The 14,733-nt window shown below is 42.2% G+C and overlaps 1 protein-coding gene across 1 annotated transcript in view; it reads right to left on the minus strand.

Moving 5' to 3' along the window:
• Positions 1-14,733, minus strand: part of LOC126266752 (laminin subunit gamma-1) — a 1,057,862-nt gene that overhangs the window by 745,208 nt on the left and 297,921 nt on the right. The window contains exon 2 of the mRNA XM_049971254.1: positions 1,765-2,029. Within this exon, the coding sequence (XP_049827211.1) occupies positions 1,765-2,029 (265 nt within the window). The remainder of the gene's footprint in view (positions 1-1,764; positions 2,030-14,733) is intronic.

The raw sequence follows: 14,733 nt of genomic DNA on the forward strand, positions 1-14,733 counted from the left end.
GAATGTAAACAGACGCAGCCTCTTCCGCATGTGAACATCCGACTCGAATTAAGTTTAAAGAAATGGAAATGTGTAGTTATTTCTTTATCAGTTATTGACGAAACAAATTTTAATCAACTTTTAATTATTTCATCTAATTTTTGCAAGGAAATCAGGGGGAAGGGTGATCTGTTTCTTCATATTCTGTTCTTCAAACTTCTGCACAAGATTGGAAACTGTGTCTCACAACGCTTTCTCCACATTCACTAGCGATTTATATTTTCTGTTGATGACTGCCCATACTGAAAAAGCTACCTCACATAAGTAGGATGATGCAAAAACTATAATAAATCATACGGCCTTCTCACTCACTCACGGATACTCCTGCTTTAGCAAGCTCCAAAACCTAGACAGTGATGATAAAAACTAGCTCCGATTTGGATGTGGAGTTTGAAGAAATATCAGTAAAGTCCTCTTGTTCTTCAGACGTAAGTGTTAATGGTAGTTGGGTACTGAAAGGGGCTTTGATACTGTCGTGTTCATTGACTTCCTCTGGATTGTACTTCACACGCTAGGTACTGGGTCCAGTTAAATGTTCCACAAACACAGGCTTCAAACCTTCATTCGATAAAACTAACCTTCAAGCTACTTATTACGGAATAAACGGAAATGCGTTATGTAGTAGAACTCGACGGCTATCTGACACGCTGCCTTATTAACAACACCTACTTGTACACTAAAGTGTACAACAAGGTGTGTGTGTTGTTTAGTGTGTGTGTGAGACTCTGCACAAATGGACCATAAGGAAAAGGTAAGTACAAATTCTTCTAAATTTCGCCACTAACTCACAAAAAGATCGTCAACCAAATAAAAATCGCGCGTTTTCATATATATAAAGTCAACGAAATGAAGCAGACTCTCACACATCGACAACATCACATAGAAATGGCATAACAATCACAAAAAAACGCACTTGAAAATGGGAATCATTTACCGAAACGCGTCGTGCGAAAAATAAAATAAAGCAAATCGTGACTGGTACCAGATGAGTTATTTATAAACAAACATTAGACTTAGAAATTCAGTGAAATTTAATTACTTAACTGAATAAAGTAACTTCCATTCCTTTCCAGGTTCATTTAAATACTATTATGTTAAGACAATATTACAAAACCAGCAGGAGGCCCGTGGTGTTGCCCGCGGTTAAATGTGTCTGTGTAACGTAACATTAATGCTAGTAAGCATGTAACAGATTGAGAATTGTATACGCAAGTATATTTTAATACGGTGAAATTCAAAATTCATAGAGTATGGTTTTTTTCTAAGAGAGCTAAGTGTCCCACATCGCGCTTTATATTGAAATATTTGCCAACCACAATCACTCATTTCCACCAACCACAGTATGGATGATTGTGTCACCATTACATTGCATCGTGAATGAAACAACAGAAACATTTTCACATATACAATAAAGTTATGAAGTGATATTTTATTTAATTTTAACTAATAGTATTTATTGCTCCATATTTCGCAGATTTTTTCCCTATCATACTCACCCATTATCACGATCAAACTACTGTACTAACAGCATAATCGCATTCATAATATCCTTAATGAGATATACGTCTTTGTGTATCTCATATATATAGAATGGTACTCATGCCTTGTCTCATGCCAAACAGGCAATACCCGATTTCTCACCTATTGCGTAACATGTTTGTCAATTGTAACAAATGTGCACCGCGCAATATAAGTTGACTGCGCTGGCGACTCAGGAGTACTCACCGAGCCGGAGCGTGAGGTTGACCTGGTTGGGGTACTGGACGCCCTCGTACATGGTCTCGGACTGCCACCAGGTGACGTTCTCGTTGTTGTTGAAGTCTGTGAGGAAGGAGGGCGGGTGCGTGCCCGCGACGCAGATATCGCACGACTTGCGGCTGCCCGCCGTGCCCGTCTGCACGCAGAACTCGGACGGCTGCAGCTCGCCGCACGTGTTAGTCGCCTCCACCTGCAGCTGGAACGCCGCGTTCTCGAACGGCGGGATGCACCGCTGCAACACGCAACATCGCATAGCCTCTGTTAATTCTGCTGATTTCCTTCCGCGTGGACCATGTAAGAGATAAATGAAATTAGATTTAACAACAGCCTATCACACTGCGTGGAGACAAAGTTTGATATGTGAGTTCCTGAGTCTCATTCCCTGTCGTGTCCTAACAAAACTTCCAGGAAACGTGCTGAACACAACAATATTCGAAGTGATTGTTAGGAATACGTGAGCAACCAAATGAAATTGAATAATGATCTTTCTCAAGGATTCGTCTTAGCTCCATTGCTTTTTGGCTTGTATGTTGCTGATACGCCTGCATTATCATCTTTAAAATATGGATATTCTGATTATTGGACGCACTACTTACACAACAAAAGGGAATTAAGGAAACGGCGGATGTTCTAACAAGTGATAGGGTGATACCCGGCTCGTTCTGTTCGTCGGCGATACCCAGAAATGAGTAAATACAGGTCACCAGGTAGATGCTATGTCTCTTGACTTTCGAAAGTCATTTGACAGAGTTCCGCACTGTCACAAATTGTAGCAAAATGCAGAGGATCGACGCCTTATGGAGGCACTGTCAGTTCACCCCCAACATAAAAAAATGTCGTGGAGATATGTACCGTCTATGCAACTAAATAAAGGCAGTTTGTTTGTTGCCATACGAGTTTCGCTTCATTTATTTGGGAAGCATCATCAGTGGCCTGAAATACATGTTTCTTTTTATACATACAATAAACGTATTATGTGATGGATATAATATGCTGATTTATTAGAGTCTGTCGTGTTTTTCTCTTCCTTTTTAGGTTAGAAGCAACTTTTGTGGCACAAATACGGAACTTGTGCTACAAAAGTTGCTTCTAACCTACAAAGGAAGAGACAAACACCAGAAAATGTAATATATCAGCATATTATAACTATCACATAATACGTTTATTGTATGTATAAAAAGAAACATGTATTTCAGGCCACTGATGATGCCTCCCAAATAAATGAAGCGAAGCGCGTATGGCAACAAACAAACTGCCTTCATTTAGCTAAATAGACGCTACATACCTCCACGAATTTAGAGCAACTAAGGGAAAGACGGAAAACAGATAAAATTATGATAAAAAATATAACACACTGCGAATACATACGCAGAAAGGTCATTTATTGTATGATTACACAATTATAGAGCAATCAGTGGAAGCAGTTACTCCTACAAAATATCTAGGAGTATACGTACAGTGCGATTTGAAACGGAATGATCACATAAAATCACGAAAGGAAGATGCCAAATTGATATCTATTGGAAGAATCCTCAGGAAATGTAGTCCATCAACAATGGAAATAGCTTACAAGACAGTCGTTGGAACAGTACTTCAATATTGCACGTCAGTATGAGATCCGCACCAGACACGATTGAAAGAGGAAATAGAGAAGATCCAAAGAAGAGCAACGCCCTTCGTTATATAGTGCAGTGCTTGTCATTCCGAATTACAATGCAATGTCCCTTCGTACGTTCACGGACGTCCAAAGGAACAGGCACTGCGGCGACTAAAGGCGTTATGAGATACTTGAAACGTATTCACCGTTGTCAATACAGACAACTATCAGCTGTATAACGGGATCACAACAATGAAATTTCGTTGTCATTTCATTATACAGCTGATGGTTGTCTATATTCGCAACTGCGAATATATTTCACTCATTTAGTAACACATTCATTTAGTAAGCACGAAAACGTGACAGGATGAAGCAACTGCTTTGGCAGGCGCTGCAAGAGAGGCGTTCTGCATCGCGATGAGGTCTACTGTTAAATTTCCGAGAGAGTACGTTCCTAGACGAGTCAAGAGTTATATTACTTCCTCCTATGTGTATCAAGTGAAAATACCGTGAATATAAAATTAGAGAGGTTCGAGCTCACACGGAGGCTTACCAGCTATCGTTCTTCCTGCGAACCATTCGCGACTGGGAAGGAAAAGGGCGGAAGTGACAGCGGCACACAAAGTATCCTCTGCCACATACGGGAAGGTGACTTGCAGAGTATAGATTTAGATGTTTTTGTTGCAATAGCTAACTGTTTTCGTAAATGGAGGTTCCAGCCCATTCAACTAAGACGGGGGTTTCATGCTTTCACCTAAATAATAAACTCGCTAGTCTAGAACTTAGAATTCCTCACAACAATGTCACCTTAACATACAATAAAAGTCCTAAGTACACACATCAAAAAGAGTTTCGCATTACCTCGGTTCCGAGAGTATCGGAACCTGTACAGAAAACTGGAATAGAGATCAATATAAACATCATTTCCGCCCCTTTTATTCCTCATGAAAACAACAAATTGCATGTTGTACCACCATACAGCGAGACCTTCAGAGGTGGTCGACCAGATTACTGTACACATCGGTACCTCTAATACCCAGTAGCACGTCCTCTTGCACTGATACATGCCTATATTCGTCGTGGCAAACTATCCACAAGTTCATCAAGGCACTGTTGGTCCAGATTGTCCCACTCCTCAACCACGATTCGGCTTAGATCCCTTAGAGCGGTTGGTGGGTCACGCCGTCCGTAAATAATCCTTTTCAATCTATCCCAGGTATGTTCGATAGGGTTCATGACTGGAGAACATGCTGGTTACTCTAGTCGAGCGATGTCGTTATCCTGAAGGAAGTCATTCACAAGATGTGAATGGTGGGGGCGCAAACTGTCGTCCATGAAGACGAATGCCTCGCCAATATACTGCCGATATGGTTGCACTATCGGTCGGAGGATGGCATTCACATATCGTGCAGCCGTTACGGCGCGTTCCATAACCGCCAGAGGCATATTTCGGCGCCACATAATGCCACCCCAAAACAGCACGGAACCTCCACCTTGCTGCACTTGCTGGACAGTGTGTCCAAGGTGTTCAGCCTGACCCGGTTGCCTCCAAATACGTCTCCGACGATTGTGTGGTTGATGCGACAAACATCGGTGAAGAGAACGTAATGCCAATCCTGAGCGGCCCATTCGAAATGCTGTTGGGCAAGTGAAAGTAAGAAACGTCTGACAGTGTTTGAAATCGGCCTAATTTTGGCCGTCCATTTGGGCTGCCAAAACGGACGGCCAAAATGAGGCCCATTTCAAACACTGTCAGACGTTTCTTACTTTCACTTGCTGCACTATTAATTTAACTTGGTCATTCTATTTTTTTTTCCGCTTCGTGCCTTCATATTGTCAACTCCAATGTCGTGAACAATGTGAAAGGCCCTAGACCATTCTTCTTCCTGTATGCGTTAATTATTTTGCATCTATCCACCTTCTAGGGAACTGGCATTCACTCAAGTGGAATTGTTCTTGTCCAGCATTTCCTTAGAATTATTTGCTTGGTTCCTGAATACGAAATATCTTTGCGCTTGTCTTGGTGGATGTGTTACATGTGTCCTCCACTGCTTTTACGTCAGTCTTCAATAACTCTTTCAAGCTAAAAACAGTTTGTCTCAGTGTGTGGCGTATCGGATATAATGAGGTAACACACATGAACTTTATCGTCACTTACAAATCCTCTATCACTTGGATTTAAATCACGGAGCTTGCTTCTACACTTAACTGACAAACTCTCTTAGCTCTGAGAAGGGCTTCTCGGTAATTTAACCGTTTTTTGATTTTGTTTCGTATTACCACGCCTACTGTGAGATTTATCATTTTGCTGCTGCATATCGATCACCATTAGTAGCTAGGTTTCCTCAAATTTCTTCATACTGTAGTTATTTGTTATATCTGTGGCTTAGATGTCACAAAAACGACATTGCATAAACGGCATGGTAATGAAATACGAAAAAACAGTGTATACCATAGCTTGATAATGACTTAATAGTTGATGCGATAAGCAGACATTATAAATTCGACGAAAATAATAAGCGCTCTTTTCAATACTTAGTATGCGTACTTGCTCACCTTATAAGAGCTTAAGCGATTGCTGTTTGTACGACAAAGTGGCGACGAGAACCTGTTTTTATCGTGGAAATTTACGACTTTACGACTTCTCGATTAATATAACAGCAGGTCTGCTTGCCGAACCGCTTTACCGACATAAAATATGGAAACATGTTACTCCTGGCCATTATATCTTATAAAATCCGGAACGTTGAACGTGCATGGCGCTGTAAACATTCTCAGAAAATGTTCATACTCAAAAAACTTTCTATCTGCGTTCGACGCCTGTCTGTTGCTGGGGTTTTTCTCCTTCACTGAATTATTCTTTTGGATTCGACCCAATTTTTACACTGCATTCAAGTGCATGGCAATATCAGTCGCACCCGCTGGGAGGACTTTGTCAGACAATAGGTGTGTAGGCTTCTGCGGCTTTAGACAGTTTCAGTAGCATTCTCTTTGGTGAGACAGCGCGACATCCTGTGAAACAGCCGAACGTTTTTTTCCTTCCTTGCTGGCCCCCTTTATCCAGCCAATGTCTTACCAGTTCTCCAGTTTCGCGGAGAGACACTCGGAGAACTATTCGTACCCTTACATTGGCTATAATTAAAAATGGGTCGCCACTCTCAAAGGCATTTGAAGCTACTGTTAATTCCATCACCGAGAGTACAATCACTTTATTGTCCGTCCGTTTGTCCAACTGTTAAAAGCCGTTTTTCTCAGGAACGGATGGACGTATAAACTTGAAAGTTATGTCACGTACTACTGAGGTCTATGGTCTCTTGGTGGTGTAAAACACTGAAGCTTCTAAGTCAAGGCAATCAAGAGATACTTGCAAAATCAGTCATCAAAATCAATAGCGTACTGTCCTAGAATGATGAAATTCGGCAAGAAGGAAGGTTTCACAGTACAACTAAAGGATCAGAAAAATGTTAATTTGTAATTGTATCACATAAAAAAATTCCTTTCGTCATTTGATATTCGATGCAAATCTGGAAATTAGTCACTATTTCTGCATTCAGATAGACTGGGTCTCAATGGTAAAAGTCAAACATCAAGCAAAGAATTACTTTATCGCCCACATGACCCCTTTCCGAATCATCCATCATCAGATATCCCCGACCGATTACTGCACGTAGATAGGGCTTTTCAAGTTATATGTGAAACAAACATTCGCAGGCTAATCTGAAACGTCATATCTAGGTGCACTAATCGCTGCCGGCAGCGGTGGTCGTGCAGTTCTAGGCGCTCCAGCCCGGAGCCGCGCTGCTGCTACGGTCGCTGGTTCGAATCCTGCCTCGGGCATGGATGTGTGTGATGTCCTTAGGTTAGTTAGGTTTAATTAGTTCTAAGTTCTAGGGGACTGATGACCACAGCAGTTGAGTCCCATAGTGCTCAGAGCCACTAATCGCTTCTGGATATCTGATGATGGATAAATTTTGATAAATGTGATATGAGCAATAAAATCATCCCACACCTGGTGTTTGACTTTTAGCATTGCGACCAGTCAATCTGAAGGGAGAATTACTCATCATTGTAATGTTTGCCTGCCTCCTGCGTGTCTTTATGTCATGTTTATATTATTGAAATTAAAACATTGTCGAAAATCTTGGTATTCCTTGGACCCATATATTGTTGGTATCACTATCGATAACGGGGAAAAATGGTTGAGATTCTCCATTCTGGGAATGGATGAACTGTCTATACGCATAGTGAAGTTTGTACGGTACCCTCAGTGTGCAACTCCTACTCGCACCTAAACATTTTTTTTCCAGAATGTGTGCGCTTGGTATAGCTGAGGCGGCATGTGAGAACCAGTACCGTATTTACCTCAAATGGAAAACCGCCTAAAAACCACATCCAAGGGGTGGCCGACACACCGGCCCCGTCGATAATGTGCGAGGTTGGTTCTATCCGGATCCGGTGAGTTTCCCCCGTGTCCGGTATGCGAACACGTTAGCTCCCTCGGTTATCTGGGCGTGTACTCGAACATTTGGTCCAGCCCCAACATCCCCATATTTCAGACATGGGAACAAAGCAAGCTGCTCACTCGTTCCCACAATTACAAAAAGCATTAGGAATGCACTGGTTAAATGATGGACAACAGTAACTGTACTTTGTGATAAGAAGATCCTAGACCAACTCAATTCGAAAAGAATCGGCTCTTTAATCCGCCCAGTAACCTAGTGTGGTGCAGAGTCACAGCCCGCATCAAAGGAGGGAAGCACAAACTTATTGTAATGGGAATCAAAATAGCTTCGCTGGATGTGTGGCACGACATGAAATTCGAAGGCAGTATGAAGTGCTGAGAAAATGGTAGGCGGTCTACGTTGCTACGACAAGTACTTAGAACAGATGAAATGAAATGTCTTGTGGCGAGGGCCTCCCGACGGGTTAGACCTGATCGCCTGGTGCAGGTCTTTTGAGGTGACGCCAATTCGGCGACTTGCCTGTCGATGAGGATGAAATAATGAAGATGAAGACGACACAAAATCCCAGTCCCTGAGTGGAGAAATCTCCAACCCAGCCGGGAATCGAACCCGGGACCCCGCCATGATTAACCGGCTCGCTGTCCACTTTTTTTTGTGTGTGCCCCGACCAGAACTCGAACGCGGGTTCTTTTGCTTACATGGCAGACGCTCTATCCACTTTCTTTCTTTCTTTCTTTTTTTTCCCAGTGGCTGATCTTTGTATCTGGTCGCTGCGGACGTCACAGGACATCCGATGAAGTTCGTTGTTGATCCATTAACTCATTTTTTTTAATTACAGAGGGCAACTAACCCTCTGACCGAACACGCTGAGCCACCGTGCCGGCTCCACTCGGCTACGGTGGCGGACTTCAAGCAGATAAAGAAGCAACAGTAAAACGCTGGTTTTCGTTGAAAGTCTTTGCTAAGTGATTTGTTGGGAGAGCGAGGCAACGTTAGCTAGATACCCTTCATATAGACTTCAAAGTAGCGGGGCTCTTTCAAATGTTTCAAATGGCTCTGAGCACTATGGGACAACTTCTGAGGTTATCAGTCCCCTAGAACTTAGAACTACTTAAACCTAAGTAACCTAAGGACATCACAAACATCCATGCCCGAGGCAGGATTCGAACCTGCGACCGTAGCGGTCGCGCTGTTCCAGACTGTAGCGCCTAGAACCAATCGGCCACTTCGGCCGGCGGGTCTCTTTCCTAACCAAGCACAATACAGAAGTAAGTGGAGACCGCGCGACATTACAGGACAAAAACTGAAAAAGTATTAGAAAAACTAGCCCTGTAGGAACTTGACACTCTGCTCAGTCCGACAAAACCTTTCGCTAATCACTCTTCCCTGAAAGCTTCTTGCTAGTTTGGAAACAAAGTTTAGTGATACAAAACACGTAAGTGAAAATATTCATTTCTGCATCAAAACCTTAGCTGCTGGTGACAACGCTCACCGAAAAGTCCATCTTCCTAAAATTAAATATTCGATACAGACTTTAAATATAAAGTATAGCCTAGGAAAACCGTTCTCAAGGCACAAGGTCGTGCTTAGTACCTCAAGCTGCTACTTCTCATGTTTACGTGACTCAGCAGGTATAGCACTGCCCGGTAAAGATAATGGTCGCTTGGAGTCCTGGTTAGGCACATATCATTAGTATGTTAAGATGATTATTCTGTGGGGCTAGTCAGTTGCTAGGAGGGCATTTCCGACGTGTCTGGCGCACCACACAGTGTTCGTGAAGAGTGCCACAAAGTCCAGAACACTGCTTTGTCCAGTAACGAGCTGAGGTGCTTCTATTTTTATAATTAGTTTCAACGTGCAAAACGTAAATAAAATTTCTTGATTAATTTCCATCGTTACTCAAATAAAATAGCAGTTTATAGACATACAGGTTAAAAAGGGCTTTTATCTTTTTCTGTAGCCTTCATTTGTTATTTTTGTTCTTTTTGCTACACTGCAGAATTTTTTACATTATGGTTTCCTTTAAAACTTTACATAATTTTGCTGGTACTTCTACTTCTTTGCTAATTTGTGATGTTCTACAGCAAAATTTATGCGATAATCTTCCTTACTTTTGTTCTTTGCTTTTAACATATAGAACGGCGTCTGTCCTTCTATCCAATTAACGGAATTATTTGTTTTCAGGGTAAGGTATTTCGCCTGTGTTTAGGAAATCCGATGATTTTATAGCGTTTAGATGAGCTTTGTTGATTGTGGTAAGTTCCTCTGTGGCAAAGTTCCAAATGTCTTTCATACTTTTAGAAAGGACTTCATGTGCCTCATTATCATTTAAATTGGAGGTGGGACATCTTGGTTAATCCGCTAACTTTATCTTTCGAAACTTACAACTTGTAGGCATTCTTCTGTTGACTGATATCTACCATGCCGATTCCACTGTCGATGCGACGTATTACATGTTGGAATTTCAGTTGAACTTCATTCCTGTTCCTATCTTCCACTAACCTTCGGTATATTTCTGTGACATTGGTCATATTCTTTTCGTGGATTTTGAGTTGCATGTAGCTGCATTCTATTAGGCACAGTTTCGGATGGGAAAGGTAATAGGTATCTGCTGGACGTTTATTGGTGGATTTATTTGATTTAAGAAGTGTGTCCTTAGATTATTTTGTGTTAATTTACATTGTTTATACATGGCACTGGCCCTTCTAGAACAAACATTCGAAACAGAATTGTTTAGTATCAACGGTTTTCGCTGTGAAAATTGTGTTTCGATCAGGTCATGACCCGAAGAAATATATACGAAACAATCTAAAATCAGAGTTCCTTGTATTAAGCTTTGATTTCCTCAGGGAAGTTGCATCTGAGGGTTTTAGCTTTGAGAAACGCGCAGAAAAGTGTTTTGAAGACCTGAAAAGTTCACCCTCCCCACCCCCAACCACCAAAACAAGAAAAGGCTGTGCTAGTACAGACCATATAGACAGCTTGTGTCCGAATACGCGACATGGCGGATGTATGTAGGGAGGCCGGAAGGAAATGGTACAAGGGTATCATGCGTTGGAGGCCCCCCGCAAGATAGACCGCAGAGAACCCGACCTTCAGGGTGCGTGACGCTCGTCTCTGTCACAGAGACAAGCACCCTCCTACAAGTGCAGTATTTTCTTACTTATTTCGTTTGTTTCTGTTTTCCATTTACACTACTAGAAATATTGAAGAAGACGGCCAGTTTTCACGCTGTCGAACAACAAAGCAAATGTTTCCATATTCTCCCCAGTGATGCTCCTTTCTCCTCTCGTTTCCCAGTCAGTGACGCCATTTTCTCTCCCTCTCCCTTGATTGCACGTATTTATGTCACGTTCTCCTTTCTCTCCATCTCCCATTCATTACATAGATTCATTGCTGTCGGTGTTCTCATTTTAAAAGTAACTTCCGTGATCTGCCTTTGTTGTTCAACTCCTCATGAACTAATATAAACTCCGCTATTTCCTACTAAAACCACTACCACTTTCCACTTTTTGTTATAGCTACTTCTGAATGTTGTTTACTATATCAAATGTGAGTATTTTTATGATGTCTGTGTCTTGCGAGGAAAATAAATGAACAAAAAAATTTATCTGGAAGTGAACGCTTTTTGTCAGGTGTTTCTGTCTATTGCACTGAACTCCATGGCGTATTTTCACTTTCACTTGCAATGTTATACTTTTCCTAGTGTAACAGAAAACTAAATATTGCACCATTTTATGAGTATAGTATTGCCACCTCAGGTACTAAATTCAGTGGTCACTTCATCTAAAAACTTTCGCTTGCTCTATGCTTGTCAGATATATACTAAGTTGTATTTATTTATTTTGATTTGTATTTATTTAATTCTAGGGGTTAACGCAATATACCGCCGCGTGTTGCGTCAGGAAATGTCTGCTTTAAGTGAAAGTGAAAAAGTCCAAAAGATCAGTGTAAAAGAGCCAAACACTTGAGCTTGCATACATACCACGCTTGTGGATGTAAGCAGAAAACTAAGTAAAAAAATCACACTTTAGTATCTTATTAACCGAACTGTTTTTAAATCTACTGCCAAACCATAATCGGAAATAAATTTGACTACAAACCATTGACGTCGTTTTAATCCGATAATACGGAATGTATATGTTAAAGTAAATATACATTCTTCGCATTTGCATAGATGTATTTAAAATACCTTTAGAATCTCTTTTTTTTTGTTTTGTTTTCGTCCATATACGGAATGAGCCTATTTTATTGAACACAGCGCCCTGTTCTACTAGGCACCAAAATAGGTCTCACCTACAGGTGGAATTCCTTTTTCATTTGTCTACCGCAAGCAAAGACGTTGTGCAGGTCACGCGGCATCCCTGTACCCGAATTTTAGCGACGTAAAATGAGAAGGGAATTCTACACTCATTAAGAGGGTAATTGCCATTCCAGAGCGGGAAGCACGTTAAATACAGGAAGCCCGCCCTCCACTTTGCAAACAGCCCAAACAGGCCAGCCCTGTGCCAGTCACGGATGTCAACCACATCGTCGTCCTTAGCCTAATTCGAGGCGCTTCTGTCGTCCCTTCTAATCTGAGAAGACAGATGGAGCGCTAATGCACGTACTCAACAATTACTTCTACTCAGAATAACAGGTTTCCGAAGTCCACTTGCAAAGTTGCTCCTGTTATTCGAATGTGTTATCACACAGCCACACCCTTGTATCTAGTTACATACGAAACGGCTCTCTCCAAGATTAATGGTAAGGCGTTTATGTCATACGCCCCTACCATAGGCTACCTGAAGTTCCACAGTTCCAAGAAGGCTGTAGAATAGTAATTGATGTTAATAGTTTACCAGATTGTGGACACTGACACGCTCTGTCGGTATCCTGGCATTATCTCCCTACAGAAATTTGCCCTGAAGGCGACATATCCTCCCAAGCTGTTAATATGTGTTTTGACCTCCTGTACTATGAAAGAGGATGAAGTGATCGACGGACTATACGTTTTACCTCTGATACTTAGTCGTATTCCTGCTTTGAATTAAATTTTACCTATCGTCAGTAGCGCAACTAGTGTATGGCGGGAGGGCAGAGTTGTTTGATTGGCGAATAAAATGAGGACGGGCAATAGAAAAGTGGAAGAGGTAGGGCGAAGTAAGAGTGGGGTGTTGTAGTAGCAGTAGTAGTATTAGTAGTAGTAGTAGCAGAAGAAGAAGAAGAAGCAGGGTATGGCTTGGGGGGCAGTAAAATGGAAACTGTCGGATATGTATGAAAGTGAGTCATGATGATATTCACACTGGGATCCGTTGAGCCGAAGTTCCATAAGATCTACTAGCGATCACGATATTATTGCACTCCTGTCATACCCTGCCCGTTATTGGAAACAAGCGCGGAAGTTACAGTAAACAAGTGCAACAGTGAATAAGGAGGACGTATCGCATTGTGAGGTCCGCAGCTCGTGGTGTTGCGGTAGCGTTCTCGCTTCCCGCGCACGGGGTCAAGGGTTCGATTCCCGGTGGGGTCAGGGATTTCCTCTGCCTCGAGATGACTGAGTGCTGTGTTGTCGTCTTCATCATCATTCATAGCTATTACGGTCGGAGGAAGGCAATGGCAAACCACCTCCTCCAGGACCTTGCCTAGTCAGCGGTGCGGGTCTCCCGCTTCGTCCCCTACGCTCCTCGGAGTATGGGACCTCATCATTATCGCATTGTGAATGACTTCAAGATAGTTGTGCATATACTATCAAGTATCAGTGTGTCCTCACTCCCAGATGGAATAATACTGTGGTCAACTAATACCTTACACTTGTTTTTTTTGTTTTCGAAATTCAAATGGTTAAAAGCACTATGGGACTTAACATCTGAGTGCCCTAGACTTAGAACTACTTAAACTTAACTAATCTAAGGAGATCACACACATCCATGCAAGAGGCAGGATTCGAACCTGCGACCGCAGCAGCCGCGTGGTTCCGGACTGAAGCGTCTAGAACCGCTCGACCACCGCGGCCGGCATTTTGTTTTAGACTTCTTCATAGTGCCGCTCTACAGATGCCAAGTGAGGCAAAGCAACGAATGTGAAAACAGTATAATTTTTGTTCGTTTTTTTCTGTTTTTTTTATGTTACTATTTCGAATTGATCAGCAATGAAAAATGAGAAAGGGATCGAGTTACTGTTGTAAGCAATATGACATTTGACTGTCTGTTATTCTATATTTAGAACTGTATTATGCAGAGACGAATTACTGAAACGTGTACCTTTTGCTTAATTGTTAAGTCATGTTGCTCTCAGCAAACAAGTAGGCATGCTAAACGGTGAGGAGAATCAAATATAAACGCGGCTATGTTGGCAGGGGGGAGATGGAAAGTCGAAGTTTGCTCTAGGTGCTAGTTATCCATTAGGCCGCTGCCACTATTGAAAGGGTTGAAAGGGGAGTTAAAGATCTTTTGAAAAAATAGAGAATGTCGAACATTCTCCGCCTAAATTTCCAAACTATTGTTTTATTGGGATACGAGTTTCGGCGGTATATCACGCCATCTTCAGGCGCCCTGACCCACATGTAGTAAATTCCCTCCGTCTGTCTAGGCGAAATGCCGGCCGCGGTGGTCTAGCGGTGCTAGGCGCTCAGTCCGGAACCGCGCGGCTGCTACGGTCGCAGGTTCGAATCCTGCCTCGGGCACGGATGTGTGTGATGTCCTTAGGTTAGTTAGGTTTAAGTAGTTCTAAGTTCTAGGGGACTGGTGACCACAGATGTTAAGTCCCATAGTGCTCAGAGCCATTTGAACCATTTCTAGGCGAAATAGGGGCCAGCGTTCAAAGACTGGTATCCGTATATTTTTGAGACAGCGGCAGGTGCCCCTCACGGCTGTGATTTCTGCAAGGTTGGAACGA

This window comes from Schistocerca gregaria, chromosome 4, assembly GCF_023897955.1.
Source record: "Schistocerca gregaria isolate iqSchGreg1 chromosome 4, iqSchGreg1.2, whole genome shotgun sequence".
In the NCBI taxonomy this organism is placed as follows: Eukaryota; Metazoa; Arthropoda; class Insecta; order Orthoptera; family Acrididae; genus Schistocerca; species Schistocerca gregaria.